Raw genomic sequence first — 14,325 nt, 5'->3', positions numbered from 1 at the left:
GAGTTAGAAACTACTGCTTGGCACTGTTTTAAAAACAAAAACTCCAGTCATCAACACGGCATGGGCTTGATTTTTTAACATGGTCCAGCCCTGTAATACTAAATCCTTGAACGGTCAGTGGTCCCACACTGAAGGTAACCTGCATCACTTGTAATGTAATCCCTGCTCATGCCTGGTTCATCTTTGGAGGAAAAAGTTAGCATTTTTGTGGTGAGATGGGCTTTTTGTTATTAAAGGATGTGGTTGTTTTGAAGCTGTTCAGAGGTTAGGAATGCTGGCAATCATCTGGGGAGACTGGTTAGTGGGCTGAGCACAGGTGAGAAGGTCACAGGCACAAAACAAACACTTTTTTTGTACCATTGCCCTGCTGGTGGTTCAGCTCAAGGGAGGTGCTTCAGAAATTACTTATGTGCGTTAGGAGGGCTGTCATACTTCTGGGACTTCGCTACTTCATCATCACAAACTTGCAAGTTGTGAGAATTAATTCTCTGGGTTGTTGTTAATTTAGGGGAAAGAAAACAGTTTTGTCAACAAATATTCAAAGATTAATTATTTGGTAAAGCTGTTGCAAGTTTGCCCTAAAGTAACTAAGTATTACTATACTAACAGAGAGGGAGATAACAGTTACCTGGGTGCTTCCAGGGGATGTGTTTCATTTTACCTGCAGTGCGATGAACTGTACTCACCTGCCTAATTTTCTGAATCTTTAAGGGATGCAAGTTTTGTTTTCAGTTTTTTTTGCTGGTACTGCAAGAGACAATCTTAAACAAATAAACCCACATGCAATTTTAGTTTCCATCTTAAACTGAAATTTGTGATAAGGATTCTCTTGGACCTTAAGGCACAGCAGTGTATTTCAAGTAAGGAAAAATTTGGGTTCTAAATCTGAAGCCCCACGTTGTTTTCTTAGGACTGTCACAGAAACTTATCAGGGAATTGTGAGCAGAGTGTTGGAGACTGTGGTGATGAAAGACATCTCTTGTGCACCCATACTCTACAAGGAAAAAGTATTTGTTGTGAACCTTCAGAATCATCCATCAGAACTAGCTGAATGTAGATGGTGATCCTGTTGATGAAAAAAAGGAATAATACCCAACGTTGGTTGCAGCAATTGGCTTCTGCTCTCAAAAGAGTAGACAGTGCACTGACTGTTCACCAGGCAGACTTGAGAAGGTGCCATCTCTCCACAGTCACTGTCTTGGCTGTGAATATGTTTCCAGAAACCAGCTGGGAGCTTCTTGTGTTTAGGTGACTTTTAAGGACTTCCAATCACATGCTTCACCAGTCTAAATAATAAAGTAGGACCTGTGCAGCTGGTACAGTTCTGAACATCCTTGGAGGAGAGAGAAGAGGTCAATAGGAAGTTAAACACAACAGATTTGTCCAAGGAATATTCTTATTTCACAGAAACGTTTCCTTCAGGGTGACCTTCTAGATGCCCTGTGATGTCCTCAGGGTTACTACAGCCAATGTAAATAAGTTACAGGAGAATGCAGAAAGTCTTTCTGAAGCCTTCAAACGATTTTTTTTTCCATCCTAAAGGACTATATGGGATCACTTTATAATTTAGACTGGAAGTGACCACCTCTGGAGCCCAGCTAATCTACCACCCTGCTCCAAGGAGGCTCAGTTAGATCAGGTTGCTACTGACCACTTTTTTTTAGTGTCCTTTAATTAGTGTAACTTAATGTCACTTAATTGAAGTCTGTCGATAATATGTCTTGAAAGTGGGCTTGAAATTGAGACCTTGCAAGACATAAAAATGCAATTATAAGCTTGTTTTTACTAACAACTTTTTCCCCCCTCCAACCTTTATCAGGTAGAAGTATTGTCTTATGTTCTCAAAGATTGCCATGTGACATTAATTTGTTGGAGAAACAATTTTCTTAGTGGTAGTTCTGTAACTGTACTTTTGGATTTTAGTGCTCATCTTCAATGGGAATTCTCCCGGAAGAATGGAAGGTCTGTTAGTTTATCTGAAAAGTGTTACTATGCTTACGCTCCCAGTGAGATAATTTTCCAGTTAGTTCATGGTTCATGTTTAAAATATGCACAGTATTTTTATTGCGAAATGCAGTGACACGATTTGTAGACTAACAACTTCATGACTTAAGTGTTTTTTATGGAAAGCACAACATGAGCTTCTTATGTGGAATAACTTATTTTACTTGGGTGAATTAAAGGTGATCAATTTGCACATGCCCTTGAGATACTGCTACCGAGACTAAAATACTTAATTCCTTAAACTGCAGACCCTAGAAAGGTGTTTTCATGTGAATTTTGCTCTCAAAGGCAGGAATGTGTGTGTGAATCTATGCCCATTCTGTGATCCTTAGCATCCAGATTAGTCTTTCTCCCTGCTTCTCTTTTTGCCAGGCTGCTTGCTTACATAGTACCTTTTGTTATCTGGCATTTTTAGCACTTTTTATTGCTGTCAAGTTCAGCTGAAATAAATAAAATATTCCAAAGAGAAAAGTGGTGTACCAAGAGATGCATATTAACAAAAATACCTTACTAAAAAAGCCTAGGCTGCAAGCATATTCAACCACTCTCTCACACTGTTGTTTTCATGTTTGTACCTAAGGCCTGTTACCAGTTAAGGCTGTGTATTGGGTATTAAAATACTCCCCATTTCAGACTTTTAGGTTAGGAATATGTATACACTCCTTACCCACTTGAGATATATATGTAAAATTACAATCCAACTCTTAGATGTGGTCTCACATCTAAGATGCTGTATCAGGCTTGCAGCAAGTAATTGCATTCTGCACAGCTGACAACATGAGCTGAGAATCAGAAGTCTCTTTTCCCCAAAACATGGAAGAAGTCATTGTAAACAATTAATTCATTCTGAGTGTTGTGCTGATGGACATAAAGTGAAACAAAGATTAGAGTAAATGGAAGAATTTTATTTTTTTCTCATGTTAATTATTTTTCCATATTATTATTAGTGCTTTCACTGAACCAATTTTAGGAGAAAGATGCCCTGCAGATTGAATTATTCTGTTTGATTGATACAGGGGTATCTATTTCTCTTTCAGATGAAGTGGACTACAGCAATTTCGGGACCAACACGCTGTCGAGGAAGAAGAAGGCTCTGGTCACACTCCGCAATGACAACCTCCGCCGACGCCCCCACATCAACATCAGCATGCCTCATGATTTTAGACCAGTGTCTTCCATAATTGATGTGGACATTCTTCCTGAAACACACAGGAGGGTGAGGCTGTATCGACACGGGTGTGAGAAACCCTTGGGATTTTACATTCGCGATGGCACCAGCGTAAGGGTTACTCCTCATGGACTGGAAAAAGTACCTGGTATCTTCATCTCCCGGATGGTTCCTGGTGGCTTGGCAGAGAGCACAGGCTTGCTGGCTGTGAATGACGAAGTCCTGGAAGTTAATGGCATTGAGGTAGCAGGAAAGACTCTTGACCAAGTCACAGACATGATGATTGCCAACAGCCATAATCTCATTATCACGGTCAAGCCAGCAAACCAGAGGAACAATATTATTCGGAGCAGTAGGATGTCTGGTAGCTCTGGCCAGTCTACAGACAGCACTGCCAGTCACCATAGCTTGCCTCCATCCCACATGCTGCAGAACTTCCACCCTGATGAAATGGAGAGTGATGAAGAGGCTGACATTGTCATCGAGGGCGGTCTGGAGCCACAACACATTCCTAAACTGCACAGCCTTACTTCCAGTAGCCTCTCTCGAATCAATGGCAGCAGCCTTAGCCACAGACTTCAAAGGGACCTGGTGCTCAACAACAACTCTGGCCGAGAAAGCAACGGCAACATCCACAAATTACTCAGTTCCTTAAAAACTGATCCCCGACACAGTCTGGTTATCCCCAGAGGAGGTATCGAGGAAGACGGAACAGTCATTACCCTTTAGTAGCAATTTCTGCAATTCTCCTTACAGTCTTAAGTGCCAATTGGGACAATTGACTCGTGCAACGTGCACAAAACAGGGAGCTGATATTCTCGTAGACCTCACGGGTGCAGACGATTGTTGCTTTCTAGGAAATGTGGCATCTGGAGTTAGACATAAAACTGTCATGCACTGCAAAATTCGTCAGGAGAAAGCCAGAGTGCAAAACCTGGTTTATGTCCCAGCCCTGAAGTGAGAACACAAATTTGTTTTAGTTGGTATGAACCTAAGCAGTCTTACAGGCTACCCATGGCAGTGTTATATACTCGGGTTTGAATGCATGGGTGGATGTATTTATACATGCATGTATATTATTAGATTTTAATAGTAACAGACATGTCTATTTGAAGTGGAACCTGGTTTTCTTCTAATACCAGCTAAGGAGAGTGCTTCTTAATAGCCATCCCATCTTCTACTGTTACATAGAGCCCTTCTGCCGACTTGTTTACATCGTATTCTCAGCCTTATGTCTAATCCAGACGAGCTCTGTAAAAGCAGCCGTTTCCTGCTGCGGTGGTACCAGCGTTCGGGAGCTGCTGCAGACACATTTTCCAAAGGAAACTCTAGGTCCGTGTATCTCTATCCGTAGAAACCCGAGTGTTTCCCGGCGCCCGAGGGGCGCTGCGGGACGTGGCCCTCCTGCCGGGCGATGGGCGCCACCTGCCGGCCGGCGGGGGCAGCGCCGCTGCGTTGTATTCTCTCACCGTATTTATTAGATAATACCTCCTTTTTTTGTTTCTTTTTTTTTTTTCTTTTTTCCCTCCCCCCATCATCTCTGTGTTTTTAAAATCATGGCTCGTGTGATTTTTTAGGTGTGCACGCCTCAGAGCTGCACAGGTCCTTACTGTACCTTTGGGGAGACCCGAATCCACAGGGTCTTCCCTTGACAAGAGATTGCCCTGCAGAGGGGAGGGGTGCTGACTGACTCTCAAGCCTAACTTAGAATAGTTCTGTTATTTTTGGACTCCTCTAGTAATAAAGCTTAATGTCTACACAGGACTTCTAGAAACTTAAAATATACTGGATGTTTGCGAAGGTCAGACACCTTACTGGGTGGCCAGCTGGCTAGTGGGTGACCAGTGACTCTTGAGTCAGTACCTGTCTGCTTCTGGAAATGCCATGAATTTTATGAAAGTGGTCTAATCTAAAATATTTTGTTATATCTTGATCAGTGTAAGGAACAAAATATAAATGTTTTAAAATGTATTTTTCTACTTTTAGCTTGTGTCATTTGCTCTTTGTTTTTAACTTTGTAGTACATTAAAGCTTTTTTTATATGGTGGAATAGACATTTCTTAAATATTGTATGAATATAAAAATTCAGGAGTCTTGGTTTGGAAAAATTACATTCCATTTTGGAATCTGTAATGGTTGGAGAAAGGATGTGTGGACTAATTCATTGTCACTAATTTAGAATACCTGTGGAACAACCAGTCTTCTGCTCATTGTTAAATATCTTTGGGACATTGAACTTAGTTTATTTCTTTTAGATTTGCTTTAAAAATTTATTTTAAAATTCTTTCACTTACTCTAATTAAAACTTTTTTAGGTATCAAAGCAGCTATAGAGCTGTACTTATTTTTCCCAGCACAGTATGAATAGAACATTGATCCCGTTCGTCTTAAAACTGTGTTTGTACTTTACCAAAGGTTTTCATTTTTTACAAAATTCTGATTATTGGTGCAGTAAAAAAAAATTGAATAGCTGGATATGCTTCAGTCAATCAGACCATTTTATCAGGAAAAATTTGTTACACCTTAAATAAGACTACTTTTATGGATAAGTGGATTTGTCTGGCTGAAGTTACTCATTTTACCTTAGTTAACTGATGAAAATGTGACCTGTCAATAAAATGTGCACTGTCTTACTTCTGTGCTATTTTTTCCCCCCTTGCCTCAGGCGTTTACGTGGAAGTGTCTCCCATCCCTTTAAAAACAAGGTATCCAGTTTGGGTGGCTCTTCAACTATGTAACCATGTTAGTGCAGTGCTGTTCTCTGTACCAGTATAGACTTTGATTTGTCTTTCTGATCTCAGTAATACCAAGGTTCTTTCCATAGTTTTTTTCCTCAGTGCTACTTTTACTAAAGCCTCTTGTTATTGTGATTTCCAAGGAAACCAAGCCGCTTTCTGCCCTCCTGATAGCATGGTGTGCTGCAGACCTCAGGGCTTTCAGGAGTAATTCTGGCTCCTTGGAAAAAGGCCAGGATACCTCTGACTGCCCCTCTGCACACCTTTGCCCAGAGCCTGTTGGCTCTCACTGTCCATAGAAAGCCTGTTAGTACAGTCTATCCAAACTTTTCCACCCCATTTATTGCAGGAGGTAGGAAGCTTAAGTTGTGTTTCACACACACATACAAATTACAAACTGAGAACAGCCAAGTATCGATGTGTCGGCTGTAGAGCCAACACTTTGTGAAATAATTTCTAAGGCTTGCAAACATTTTGTGCAACATCTCCATGGGGAAAACAAACAAACAAACACGCATACACAACCCAGCTTCTGTTTCGAGTGCCCCATAACGATAAGTGAAGCTGTGTTCTACAGTGTCCTCTCACAGTGAGCTCCTTTCCCAGCTCAGGCCCTAACCGGAGGAATCTGCGTGGAAACTCGGCTGAGCCGCTCGGTTTCACCCACGGGGTCCCTTTGGGTATGGGGTTAAATTGCCGAAGGGGCTTTAAGGGTGTGTAGCTGAGGGAGCAGCGGCCCGCCAGCCCTCGGTCCAGCCTCCACAAACACTCCCGCTGACAGAGCCGCGCTCCTGTCCCAGCGAGCGGCGGGGGCGGCTCGGAGGCGGAGGAGCCTGAGATTGCTCCAGCCAGCCGCGATTCCACGGCCGGGAACCGGCGATCCGTGCGCTCCGCCCTCTCCCTGGCCGAGGTTCTGGGGCTGGGCAGATCCTGTCCCGCCCTCTCCCTGTTCCGCGGCTCGGGGGCCGGGCCGATCCCGCCCCGCCCTCTCCCCGGCAGAGGCTCTGGGGCCGGGCCGATCCCGCCCCGCCCGCCGGGAGCGCGGCTGCGCCGGCCCGCCCGGTCATGTGAGGGGCGGTGCATCCCGGCGGGAGCGGGCGGTGCGATGGCGGCGGCTGGCGGCGGCGGCGAGCAGGCTGGAGCCGAGCTGCCGGACGCCTGCCCCGGCGCGGACAGCGGGAACGTGTCCCAGAGCCAAAGCAGAGCCTCCGGCCTCGGGGAGGCGGAGGACGAGGACGCCTCGGAGGCGTCGCTGAGCGCCACCGCCGCCGCCTACTCCGCGTACCTGCTCGCCGACCGCAGCCTCTTCAGCGAGCAGGTACCTGGGCGCGGGGCCGGGCCGGGCCGGGCCGGGGGGCTCCTGCTCAGCTCTCGGGCACAGGGCATGCGGCGGCCCGGGCGGGGAGGGCGTGTCGTGGGAGGCAAGCCTCGGGAGCTGGACGCGCTCTTGGTGTGGTGCTGTGCGGGGCAGGACGGAGCGGGGGTCGCGTCACTTGGGCTGAACGAGGCCGAGAGGGAAAAGCCGTGGGATTGCTGTGAGGCTGGCTGTAGTCTGACCGGTGTCCGTACTCGGTGGTCTTGTGTGTGAGACTGGCTGGCTTTTCTTTGGTCTCTGTGTGTGTGTGTGTGTGTGTGTGTGTGTGTGTGTGTTTTCTCAAGTACTTTAAGTAACCTCTTTTTGCAGATAGAAAGCTTAGACAAGAATCTAGAAGACTTACTGACCAGGGTGGACGAATTCGTGGGAATGCTGGACATGGTATGTAGAACTTGCATGTAGTGGTGCTTTTGAAGTCTGAACGCAGTTTAATCACTGCTTGTGTTTGTAAATAAGAGGAAAAAACCTTCAGTGTGGGAAGGTTCTGGTATGGAAACGCATTTGATAATTAAATGACTTGTTTTGCTAACCAGGTAACTCATGGATGAAAACTGCCAAAGTTTCATGTCAGAGCAAAATTTGCCCATATAGCTATAGAATCGCAGAATCCTAGAACTCCTTAAGTTGGAAAAGACCTCTAAGATCATCAAATCCAACCATGAACCCAGCACCACCATGTTCACCATTAAACCATGTCCCAAAGTGCCACATCTTTTAAATACCTTCAGGGATGGTGACTCCACCACTTCCCTGGGCAGCCTGCTTCAATGCTTGACAGCCCTTTCAGTGAAGAAATTTTTCCTAACTGCATGTTTATGAAGTTGTATTTGTATACTTGTCCATGTACATGCACAGAATGCCATTTTGAATGGTGTAATGACAGAGGTTTAAAAGAACAATATGATACTCTACTTTTCCTTTAAAATACATAAAGACATCCTTTGTGGGTTTTATAGTGAAAGTATCTAATCAGAGTTGCCAAACCACCAAAGCTAGGTTTGTCCTTAGGGGACCCTCTTTTCAGAAAGGCGGCTTTGTTTTCACTTTTCACATAGGATTAGATGGGGGAACTGAATGGAAGGTTCTTGTAAGCTGGCACTGGTGGACAAGCTGTCTTTTAAGGAATAGCATGTATGGTTCTCCTGCACAGCTCTAAGGGAAACTTTACTGTAGGTTTGGATTTGGGTTTTTTTTTTTTAATACCATTAAACCAAGATTTTGTGGCCTGACTTCTGTTAACAAACCTGAGGAAAAGTAAAGGTAGTAAATCTTAAATGAAAATATTAATTTAATATATTTAATTCTGTGGTATGTCTTGGAAATTCTCAGTTCAGAAAAGATTGTAGTAGCCTATTTTTAATGTAATTATGAAAATAAATATTAGTCTATGCAAAATAAATTCTCATCAAAGTTACTTCAAAAAAGCTAGTCTATTGTTTTTAATCTAGTGGTTTTATGCTAATTTTAATCTGGTATTTTTAGACTCTGAATTTTAATCTGTTGATTGGAGAACATGTCCAGTTTCCAGAATAAAATCTACTAAACATTTTGTTTTATTCATTGACTTTTGTATTTCTTTGAATTGTCTTTAGATTCGAAGTGATTCCTCTCAAGTTGTCAATGAAAGTATACCTCAAATTTACACAAAAGCTACAGAAATGAGACAGATATACAGGAAGATTGACAAACTAGAGGTATGTATTTGATATCTTGTAGATGCATTCTGTTTCCTGATGGAGGAAAGAACCAATGTGTGCATATTTGTGTGTGTGTGTGTGTGTGCATGTGCAGTGAGCTCAGAGCAGTTGTGCTCTCCGTGTCCACTCTGGGTTCAGTACTTCAAGGTTCACAAAGTGAAAGCAATTTATTAAGAATTTCTGGAGACTGTGGGCATTCTAAACATGTTTTAGTTCTTTTTTTAACAGCTTTAAAAAAATAAATTTGTTCATTGACTGTTTGAAGCAAGGCAGTTTTTTGTAGTAGCCTTCAAAGTTTCAGAAACAAATAGAATGAGAGTTCTCATGATCCCAGATAAAGCTTCAAAATTGTGATTCAGATCCTTGGTTTTTCTTTCAGTATTAGAAAGGTGGATAGAAGTCTAGATTCTGAAAAATCCAAGTTAGTTATTTGAAAGGTAAATGGGAAAAGGAAGATTGTTTTATTAGACTTAACCTAGTTTTCAGCCTTTTAAGTATCTCAGCTAATTTCTAGCAAAAAAATGGACTTGTAGATGAAAGGCAAATAGAGCATGAAGTTTTTGACTCACTTAAGCAATAGATCTTTCACTGTGTTATGCAATACATAATCCTGTTTTATTTTGTTAGTGAAAATGTCATATTTATTTTGGGGTTTTTTTTCATACTAGGCTTTTGTGAAAATGATTGGGAATAGTGTAGCTGGACTGGAAGAACGGGTGGTAAAGGCAGAAACAGACCTTGGAGCTTTTCCAAGCACATTCAAGAAAATCTTGCACACAATCAGCATGCCATCCTTCCTTAATGTAAGTAAAGTTTTGCTGCCATGTGACCTGATTAGTTGCTCTGCTTACTAGAGGAGATGATTAAAATAATAGTAAGTTTGTAACGCATGTATCTGAATTTAGCTTTACATTTTTTCTATATTTTGTTAGGATTTTTGCGGAGTTCTCAGGCTTATTTAAAAAAAAAGGAAAATATCCAAACTTTTAAATATAATTTCTTACAAGGATTTGTGTAACTTTGCAATACAAGGCTGAGCACACAAAGAAATTAATGTGAAGGGCACAAACAAGCACATAATGCATAAGCCTTTCTACTAGAGCACCTCTGATCTCTGGTGGTATGCAAAGCAAGTAGGAAGAGCCTGTACAAGCAGCACTGTTACAGGATCCTACTGCTTTGAGAACATCACTGCAGAAATGTTACCAAAAAAGAAAATGAAAGCTAATCTGCACAGTATTTTTAAAATAAAGATCATATTTATAGTCAATCCACACAATTTGATAATCATGTTACTACCTTTGTAAACTTTCTAAGGATGCAGTTTTCTCTGTCTTTCTTTGTGTACTGTTCCTTTACAAAGGACTTGAGGTGCTCTTTTTGATATTTTTCAGAGATTCATTACTTAACACTGAACTGGCATTATGCCTGGGGTTTAAAATAACCTTCTGTTTAAAAAAAAAAAAATCTTCTGAATGCCCAATGCTTCTTGACATCACCTGCCAGTACACCATTTATAAGTTCTACTCTTTTGCATCTTGTCAGCTCACGGATTATTTTCTTTATCTTTTTGTATATTCATTCTGTACTAACTCAGGTTTCTGTATTCTGGTAAGAGTGCTGAAAAAAACACCTTTGTAGAGTGATAGAGGAAGAAGGTTGTGGCTCTTTGAGGTATTTTTGTTACTGCATGTTCCAAGCATGTGTGGCAGCAGAGGAAAAATACATATAGAAAGAACATGTGTTGTCTTGTGAAGGCTGAGTTCAAGGAACTTGTTCTTCACTGCTGTGTACTGCGCAGTCTTTAAGTTAATTTTTCATCTCATTTCCTCAATTTTTTGGTGTTTATAGTTCTGTCACTTTTTCTTTAAAAAAAGATAAAACAACAGCACAAAGTTGCTCTTTATGGGCCAGTTACAAAACCAAAAAATTGCATAAATTGCCTTGAAGAATATTCACCAGTATTTTCCATGTTTCTGCTAAAAACAGTTATCACCCATGGAATTATAATCTTCAGTTGAAACGTTTGATCGTTCTAAGAAAGTGCTTTTTTTAGTGTTGTATGGGAACACTTTGTCAGATTAGCAGTTTTTCCACAATTAAAAAGGTAGAAAATCTTTGAAAATGTCAGGGAGGTGAACCTGGCATCTCCAGTGGTTTCTTAGTTTGAGTAAGGATAAGAGTAAAGAAACACTCGGAACTTACTGACAGTATTTGATTAACTGAAAGGCTCTGTTTCTGTTCTGCAGTGCTTTTCTGTATTGCATAGTAAAATACATACTTTCAGTAGTAAACACAAGCATATCTGAATGAAAATGCCCACAGAGATTTCTCCACATGCCCAACATTTAACTAGCTGATTACATCAATGGTAAAATGCATGGTTTGGAAATAAAGGCTATTCTGATGCCATGGTTTTCTCTGTAGCTGTAGTTCACATTTTTCTGCTAGTTTTAATTTAGTCAGGTTCCCTCACTCTCTTCCCATTTAAATGTATCTGTTTCTTTACATAAAGGCTGTATTTTCTATTTCTCAAGATGTGTGTTTGTAATCTCCCTTTCAGATTTTGCCCAAAGTTCTTCCTTTGTGAATACCAGGCAGTGTAAAGAACAGTACAATAAGACTTCTAATATCGCTAAGAATGTAGACTCTCAAAAGGTAAAAATGTCTGCTAAGCAGCTACAAGAATAACAAATCATAAATGTGTACTTAGGCAATTGTGGGTACAGTGCCTGCCTATAAATTTCATCACTGGATTGAAATTAACCCCTTCTTGCATGTAGGCAAATACAGCATCTCTTAAATGAGTGTCAGGAGGTGCAGAAAACCTGGGACCTTAAGTCTCCCTTGCTTGCAGGATGTTATCTCATAGGACAGTACAGGGTAGGAAATTATTTCAAAAGTCAGAACTTTGATTTTGAAGGTTGCTTTTACTTTTGGCAAAATTTGTGATGCAGAGGACACTGATAAAATCTACTTTTTATAGATTAGATCTTTGTTTATATTTGTTAATTTCATCACAACTTGAATGGTAAAACAAACTTGGAAAAAATAATGGTATTGTAAAATTAAAGACATGTATCAGCTATTTTGTATATAGCAGGAGAAAACGTACTTATTTCATACGGAGTACAAGTATACAGCTCAACTGAATATTGGGAAAGTTCCACTTTGCTGTTTTGTAGGTATGGTTAGTTATATCTTCATTTTGGTGCTGTAAAAGCATTCTAAACTCCAAGGCAGTAATGATACTTGGCATGCTTTTAACTTAATAAGTGGTGAAGACTAATTTCCTCATTCCGAACTGACTGAGGGCTCTACAAAATAGTTCATCAAAATCTTTTTATTAGTCCAAAAGAATTTGTAATGAATTCAATCTTGATTTCAAGCATTCTATTTAGTGCCATGTATTGAAAGCATACCCTGGCTCTGTGTTGTGTTGCAGCATTATTTACATGCAGCAAGGCTGACATGGTAGCCAGTAGTGGTCCTTGATATCATCTCTTTAAATGAGCCATTTGATATAGCTAAACAATGTGCAGTTAATATTGAAAAGAAACATGTATACCTTTCCTGAAAAACAATGTAACAGGTCTTTTCCAGTCCACTACCAGTTTATTTTTAACAGTGTGTCATAAGAAGGAGCTCAGCAGGAGCAGCAACTTTCTTGAAAGAAACACTTGCTGGGTGTGTTTCCATAGGGAGACTTTTTGAGTAACTAAATGAGAACACAGGGCTAGAGTTGACTCAAAGAAGTGGCTGAGGAGAATTCGAAGGCTGGAGCAGAAAAGGTAAAGGTGTATGGCTTGCAAAGGATGAAGGTTACAATCAGCTGGATGGTACAGTTTGGCTCCTGCAATGCTGGCATCTCATACACATTCATAACTGAGTCTGTTTAGGTGCTGGAATGGCAAAGGTCAAAGGCTGCATTTCTTCACTAACATTAGAAATATGCCAGACTCATCTGAGCTATGATTAGGAATTCACTCGACTAAGGAGATGTGCCTTAAAAACGTTTCTTGTTTTGCATTTTAGCTCTGTAGGCGTTGTTTTGAAATGCTTTTTGAAAAAGGAAAAAAATAAACTTATCTAATTTGCAGAAATCGTCTTCCTCACGACAACAACAGACCCTCTATGAACCTCCAGTCCTCTTCAAGACTGAAGACTATTTTCCATGTGTTAATGAAGCACCTTATTGATGATTTTTGCTTTGGGATTTATAAGAATCAGCCCGAATAGAGAGAGCCAAGAGAACAAAAGAAATGCCAACCTCAGAACAGCGGCATTTTCTAAGCACTGTTGATGGCATATTGCCACTCTGATTCTCATTGTCTTCCTTCAGGTAATATTTTCAGGTAATCTTTGTGCACATTATTTCAAAAACCTTCCTAAAATACCACAGAAGTTTTCAGATTATTTTGGGGAAGGAATTTAAGAATACTTTTGCATTACATTTTTTTAAAACATGGAAATAATAGGAAACATACTATTGTATATAAGTTTTTTAACACAGAAATATCTGTGCTCTGCCAGTGTAAATAGCTGTACCACAAGGATGGGGTTTTTTTGTCTTTTTTTGTAATGTACTGGTTGAGGTGAAAGAAAAACTATGCATAAAATCATATATTTCAAGGTTTTAAGCCTGGTCCCTGCAGTTTGTACAGAGAAATGCACCACATTGGGATGCACTCATTGGAGAGGGAGGACTTGGAAGATCATCAGGGAATCGAGGACATGGCTCAATGCATGTGATGTAGTCCCAGTTCACAAAGCAAACATCCTGCCCTCACTGATGATCCTCAGGTCACAGTGACCCAAGCTTCTAATTATTGCATCATTGTATTGTTTGATGTGTAACCAGGTGGGCGTGAAATAGATTTATCAATATATAGAGTGATATTCAGATATGTAAAACCTGCTGTCAAGAAGATCAAATATCTAAGTTGAGGGAGGGATGTCTCTGGACTGAACCTCAATCATGTACCTGACCAGACTGCCTTTCCTTCACAACTCTATGTGGTTACTGGGGCTTCCCACACTGATTGCAATTTACTTTATCAATAAACTAATAGCTATCTAACCCCTGTTGTGGTCTTGCATTTCACTGGACAGTATTGATCCACCTAGCAGGTGTTAACCATAAATTCTTGTATTCGTCTGACCAAGTTTTACCACTGCTGCTCTATTACCAGTGTAACTTACTAGGAGTACTCAAAATTCAAATCTGGGAGGAAGGCTTTAGGGAAACAGTATTTCTCTAAATTTCATGTTGCACACACAAAACAGGTATGGAGTTGCAGAGCAGAGATTATATATTAATAGATCCTGTCTCCAAAGAGCAGCAGGG

The 14,325-nt window shown here is 40.9% G+C and overlaps 2 protein-coding genes across 3 annotated transcripts in view; both read left to right on the top strand.

Moving 5' to 3' along the window:
• Window positions 1-5,804, top strand: part of PARD6G (par-6 family cell polarity regulator gamma) — a 64,595-nt gene extending 58,791 nt beyond the window's left edge. Inside the window, exon 3 of the mRNA XM_085052390.1 lies at window positions 3,042-5,804. Coding sequence (XP_084908516.1) covers window positions 3,042-3,901 — 860 coding nt within the window. The 3' untranslated portion in view covers window positions 3,902-5,804. The remainder of the gene's footprint in view (window positions 1-3,041) is intronic.
• A 1,153-nt stretch (window positions 5,805-6,957) lies between these two features.
• On the top strand, window positions 6,958-14,058 carry BLOC1S4 (biogenesis of lysosomal organelles complex 1 subunit 4). 2 transcript variants are annotated; one of them, XR_014850041.1, is made up of 6 exons: window positions 6,958-7,224; window positions 7,591-7,662; window positions 8,874-8,975; window positions 9,647-9,781; window positions 11,542-11,636; window positions 13,079-14,058. XR_014850041.1 is itself a non-coding variant. In XM_085052386.1 (5 exons), exons 1-5 carry the CDS (start codon window positions 7,012-7,014, stop codon window positions 13,175-13,177), a joined length of 621 nt encoding a protein of 206 aa, XP_084908512.1. In that variant the 5' UTR covers window positions 6,961-7,011; the 3' UTR covers window positions 13,178-14,058. The 2 variants fall into 2 exon arrangements, 1 of the variants encoding a protein (XP_084908512.1); XM_085052386.1 differs by lacking the exon at window positions 11,542-11,636 and having other exon boundaries at window positions 6,961-7,224.
• The last annotated feature ends 267 nt before the right edge of the window (window positions 14,059-14,325 follow it).

This window comes from Lichenostomus cassidix, chromosome 2 (assembly GCF_008360975.1).
Source record: "Lichenostomus cassidix isolate B80296 chromosome 2, HeHo_3.0, whole genome shotgun sequence".
Lineage (NCBI taxonomy): Eukaryota > Metazoa > Chordata > Aves > Passeriformes > Meliphagidae > Lichenostomus > Lichenostomus cassidix.
Note: the sequence above shows the minus strand (reverse complement) of the source record. Positions and strands in the feature narration are given on the sequence as shown.